Source organism: Eptatretus burgeri, chromosome 6 (assembly GCF_056783735.1).
Source record: "Eptatretus burgeri isolate ZD-2024b chromosome 6, Ebu_testis_v1, whole genome shotgun sequence".
Lineage (NCBI taxonomy): Eukaryota > Metazoa > Chordata > Myxini > Myxiniformes > Myxinidae > Eptatretus > Eptatretus burgeri.
The window spans coordinates 59,076,449-59,082,176 of record NC_140966.1 but is presented as its reverse complement, the minus strand read 5'-3'; the positions used below and the strand labels follow the sequence as shown (position 1 = coordinate 59,082,176).

The following is a 5,728-nucleotide window of genomic DNA, read 5'->3' as shown; positions in this document are numbered from 1 at the left end:
CGTGAGGGGAAGGGAAGACGGCATGAGGGGAAGGGAAGAGGGAAGACGGCGTGAGGGGAAGGGAAGAGGGAAGACGGCGTGAGGGGAAGGGCAGAGGGAAGACGGCGTGAGGGGAAGGGAAAAGGGGAGGCGGCACGAGGGCAAGGGAAAAGGTAAGACGGCGTGAGGGGAAGGGAAAAGGGAATACGGCGTGAGGGGAAGGGAAAAGGGAAGACGGCGTGAGGGGAAGGGAAAAGGGAAGACGGCGTGAGGGGAAGGGAAAAGGGAAGACGGCGTGAGGGGAAGGGAAAAGGAAAGACGGCGTGAGGGGAAGGGAAAAGGGAAGACGGCGTGAGGGGAAGGGAAGAGGGAAGACGGCATGAGGGGAAGGGAAGAGGAAAGACGGCGTGAGGGGAAGGGAAAAGGAAAGACGGCGTGAGGGGAAGGGAAGAGGGAAGGCGGCGTGAGGGGAAGGGAAGACGGCAGGAGGGGAAGGGAAGAGGGAAGACGGCGTGAGGGGAAGGGAAGAGGGAAGAGGGCGTGAGGGGAAGGGCAGAGGGAAGACGGCGTGAGGGGAAGGGAAAAGGGAAGACGGCATGAGGGGAAGGGAAAAGGTAAGACGGCGTGAGGGGAAGGGAAAAGGGAATACGGCGTGAGGGGAAGGGAAAAGGGAAGACGGCGTGAGGGGAAGGGAAAAGGGAAGACGGCATGAGGGGAGGGGAAAAGGAAAGACGGCGTGAGGGGAAGAGAAGAGGGAAGGTGGCGTGAGGGGAAGGGAAGACGGCGTGAGGGGAAGGGCAGAGGGAAGACGGCGTGAGGGGAAGGGCAGAGGGAAGACGGCGTGAGGGGAAGGGAAAAGGGAAGACGGCATGAGGGGAAGGGAAAAGGTAAGACGGCGTGAGGGGAAGGGAGAGGGGAATACGGCGTGAGGGGAAGGGAAAAGGGAATACGGGGTGAGGGGATGGGAAAAGGGAAGACGGCATGAGGGGAAGGGAAAAGGAAAGACGGGGTGAGGGGAAGGGAAAAGGGAATACGGCGTGAGGGGAAGGGAAAAGGGAAGACGGCGTGAGGGGAAGGGAAAAGGGAAGACGGCGTGAGGGGAAGGGAAGAGGAAAGACGGCGTGAGGGGAAGGGAAAAGGAAAGACGGCGTGAGGGGAAGGGAAGAGGGAAGGCGGCGTGAGGGGAAGGGAAGACGGCATGAGGGGAAGGGAAGAGGGAAGAGGGAAGAGGGAAGACGGCGTGAGGGGAAGGGAAGAGGGAAGACGGCGTGAGGGGAAGGGCAGAGGGAAGACGGCGTGAGGGGAAGGGAAAAGGGAAGACGGCATGAGGGGAAGGGAAAAGGTAAGACGGCGTGAGGGGAAGGGAAAAGGGAATACGGCGTGAGGGGAAGGGAAAAGGGAAGACGGCGTGAGGGGAAGGGAAAAGGGAAGACGGCATGAGGGGAAGGGAAAAGGAAAGATGGCGTGAGGGGAAGAGAAGAGGGAAGGCGGCGTGAGGGGAAGGGAAGACGGCATGAGGGGAAGGGAAGAGGGAAGACGGTGTGAGGGGAAGGGAAGAGGGAAGACGGCGCGAGGGGAAGGGCAGAGGGAAGACGGCGTGAGGGGAAGCGAAAAGGGAAGACGGCAGGAGGGGAAGGGAAAAGGTAAGACGGTGTGAGGGGAAGGGAAAGGCGAATACGGCGTGAGGGGAAGGGAAAAGGGAAGACGGCGTGAGGGGAAGGGAAAAGGGAAGACGGCATGAGGGGAAGGGAAAAAGAAAGATGGCGTGAGGGGAAGGGAAGAGGGAAGACGGCATGAGGGGAAGGGAAGAGGAAAGACGGCGTGAGGGGAAGGGAAGAGGGAAGATGGCGTGAGGGGAAGAGAAGGGAAATAAAACATGCCCAAACAGCAACGTTTTCTTTTTAACCCCTGATTTCTATATGAGATGTTATAAGCACTCCACTCAAGCAAGTGGCATGAAATGATTGAGCAATAATTATAAAACAAACGACACGTGAAATTTTTTTAAATCTGTATTTATGCCGAAGTGATGTATATCGAAACAAGATCGTATAAAACGGGAAACGTGGTGTAAAATAAAATTGCACATTTTCAGCAAGAGTCGCTGCACGGCCAAACGCAGGTCAGGGGGCCCTAAACTTTGTTCAAATCGATCTTCATATTCAGTGATTATGTGAATATTGTGGAGTGCTCGCTAAGTGGCTTCAGCATTTCAGCAAGCACTCCAACGAAACGGTTAAGGAACGGCTGGTTTGGCAAGCGATTAGCAAATCGGTGATTGGTTATATAAACACTATGCATCCGGAGGCGCCCTGAATGTCAAGCCACAACTGAATTGGACAAATGAACACATTTTTTAGCAGTCGGAACCACTGTTGATGTCAATAAAGAAGTTAAAATGTTGAAATTTGGCTGAGATTGAGATGTTAGAGGTTATGGCATGTGCAAAAATTAAATAAAGCCATGAACACTGGTGTTTCCAGGCGATTCTAAGCATTACAATGTATCCAGCGATTCGGAGGTATCTGGCAATTGATGATATAAGTGAGGAAAGTGAAATAAGAAATCGTTGTGGCCTGTTCCAAGTCAAGGTATTGTTGAGCATGCCCCCAAAAATGGCGGCTTCAGACTCGAGCGAGCTGACAGAGGGCTGACCAAGATTGCATGCCGCCATCTTCGTCAGGCTTTTTTTGTTTTTTTTTGTGATGAGCACTCTCTAAATTATCTTCAAAAGAGTTGTTTAGCTTAACCCAAACACCGTTTTCATTCAAGCACGACTTTGGAGTTCCCTTGCTATTCATGTAAAGTTTGGGGCAGCTCGGCTTCATGGTTTTGGAGTTTTGGAGGAGGATGGACGAACGGACGGACGGACGGACGCACACTGACTATTATTGTAGATAAATCTAGATGGTTCGATTGATCGATAGACAGATTTTGATAAGATATTAGTACTATGGAAACCTACATAATATGCAAAAAATGCAGGGTTCAGTAAAAAAAAAACCTCCCCCTCCCCTGCTACTTTTCGCTCACCACAACCAATCCCAATGAACTGGGGGCCCTGCTCACCATGAAGCACGATATTTCAATTTTCGTGTTGTTGTCGTCGTCGGTGATCGACTGAAATCTGCTGCAATGATCCACCACAATCTACCTTGACTAAAATCTGCTCCGGTGGTCTCTTACAATCTATCAGAAACACCCGCTTCTTAAGCGAGCGGCAAGGGAGCATTTTTTTTGTTTGTTTGTTTGTTTTTTTCTCCCAGACAAATTGTACAACTTCCTGGAGTTTGATTTTTTATTCAGCAATAACATCTAGTTTTAAAGTTATTCTGTCCAGCAGTTTATTACCTTCGCATTCTGTGAAAGGTTATGTTTTGGTCGCCGTGTATTTATTTATTTGTGAATATGTGTGTTTGTTTGTTATTCGCATAACTCAGAAAGTATTAAACCGAATTGCATGAAAATTGGTGGGATGATTCGTGATTATCCAAGGACGATTTGATTAGATTTTGGGAGCGATCGGGTCAAAGGTCAAGGTCAAGGTCATGAAAAGGTCAAAAACAAACTTTTGAGCATAACTTCCTTCATAAGACAGCTATCGACATGCAACCAACACCATATTGCTCCAAGACGAAATACCTTTCGGGTACGTGGTGTCAGATTTGACGTGACGTCATCAGAAATGTGTCAAAATGACGTCACAAGATGACGTAAATTTTCAATTTTCGACCTCATCAGTTTTGATCATACCGTTTTGTAGGACTTACCTTAAGGATGTCACACACCAAATTTGACTTCGTTCGGACTGACCGTTATGACGTCATTGACGTTTGAACATAACGTTTTTCAATTGTGGCTAAAATGTCCTGATATTTTATTTTCAAATATCTATGTAATTTGTAAATGAAAGTGTCCCAAATCCAGGCATTATGATCAGTACCAAAATATCTGCTTATTTATGAACAGGTTTTGCAAATTAACTCTATGGTCAAGGTCAAGGTCACACTCAAGGTCAAAATATACTTGTAGGCATAACTTCAGATCTAATAGAGCTATTGACATGAAACCAACGTTAAAATGTTCCATGAAATAAGAGTTTTCAGGATGGTAGTCCGCGATTGGTAGTGACGTCATTGGAAGTGCGTCAAAATGACGTCACAAGATGACGTTTTTTTCAGTGTTTATCATTCAATTTTGTTGGACTGCCCTCAATGACGTCTAACACCAAATTTGACGTCCATCGGACTGATGGTTGTGACGTCATGGACGTTTTTAAATGATGTTTTTCAAATGTGCCCGGAAAAAAGTAGCGGCTGCGAAGGTATGCGCTCTACCACACGTTTTTCAACGTGTGACTATCCAGTTTATCAGGAATTCACTGCATGTGAGTTATTACTGAACCAGCAGACTGGATAGATGGGATCTTGGTTGAACTTGCTAAATTTGGTGATGAGCTGTGAGACTCGCTTGAGGATGAATGGCGGGGAAAGGGGGGGGTTAAATAATGTGGAGGAAACCTACGTTGTCTTATACGAAGAGTCGGCAAGCTGACACTGGCACTCTGAGGAAATTACAAATTCATGACACAGTTGAATATTATGGCTGCCCAGCTGGTTTGTGAAACTTTCCCTGGTTGACCCCATGAGAAGGTAGGAGTAATTGAGGTTGTCAAAGAAGCGTGTGATCAGTGTGTGAAAAAATACAAGAGACTATGACATGAGTGTGGATAGATCTGATGAATGCTATCACCTTGGCACATTTCTGGGCAGGTGGCGAGACTTCCCACAGCGTTTTCAAGATGTTGGTTTTCTGGGTCGCTGGTGGCTGCTGGACAAGAATGTTGTAAACTCGGACATAAACAATGTGGAGTTTGCACAGTTGCCAGCTGAGTTGCACATCGTAAGACCCTCGGACTTGAACTCTCAGCACTGTGAGGCTTTGCATGACCTCCGCGACCTCAACCCACTCTGCCTGCCAGAGCCTGATCCTGCTGAGGACCAACGATATTCAGAATCCGAGGTCCAAGTGAACTCTTCGTTAAGGTTCAGCACGGCACAAGAGTCACATATCCGCAGGACGAGCAAAGCAGACGTCCAACTTTTGTAACGCAGGCAAACTTGTGTTTTTGTGGACACCTCTTCTTCCAAGCAAAAGGGTCACCTATCATAGGTGGTTATATAAGCCAGTGATGTTGTTTATATGATACATTTGATGTTGTGGCATTGGGTAAATCTAATGTGTTTTTTTTTCCTCACATTCATAAAATTAAGCTTATTTCCTTAAAATAATGCTCTTTGCAAATACCACAACGATAATCATTGCTCATAAAATTACAGAATGCATCAAAAGTGTGAAACCATATGTGGACTGAGCTTGTTTGTGTATATGCTGTGCTCGTGTTCGATATTGAATGTTTTTTGTTTTGTGCTTTTTTGGACCGTTTGCGCTTTTATGGTCGCGCACGATGTGCCCATGTATTGACCCTCCTTTTCAGTCATGGCCATTGTGCACTCAGAATTGTTCGCTGTTGGGTGTTTTCGTGTTTCGGATAGACCCAAAAATCTCTTGATGGACACTCGTCAGTTTAGCTACCAGAAGGATATCTGAGCTACACGAGCTTACTTTGCCATACCCTTAAAGCTAATTTGATCCATCTCCACTGGCAAATTTGCATTTTGGCTGTTTGCTTCAGAGTGACATCTCTACTCGCCGAGTCGTACATTCAAAAATGCGGCATGACAAACCT

At 47.6% G+C, this 5,728-nt stretch overlaps 1 protein-coding gene across 3 annotated transcripts in view; it reads left to right on the top strand.

The window, feature by feature from the left end:
* The window catches only part of TIMM29 (translocase of inner mitochondrial membrane 29), a 103,794-nt gene extending 98,563 nt beyond the window's left edge, over positions 1 to 5,231 (top strand). For all 3 annotated transcript variants that reach the window (XM_085885231.1, XM_085885234.1, XM_085885235.1), the window contains exon 4: positions 4,752 to 5,231. In XM_085885231.1, the coding sequence (XP_085741357.1) occupies positions 4,752 to 5,088 (337 nt within the window). In that variant the 3' untranslated portion in view covers positions 5,089 to 5,231. The remainder of the gene's footprint in view (positions 1 to 4,751) is intronic.
* The last annotated feature ends 497 nt before the right edge of the window (positions 5,232 to 5,728 follow it).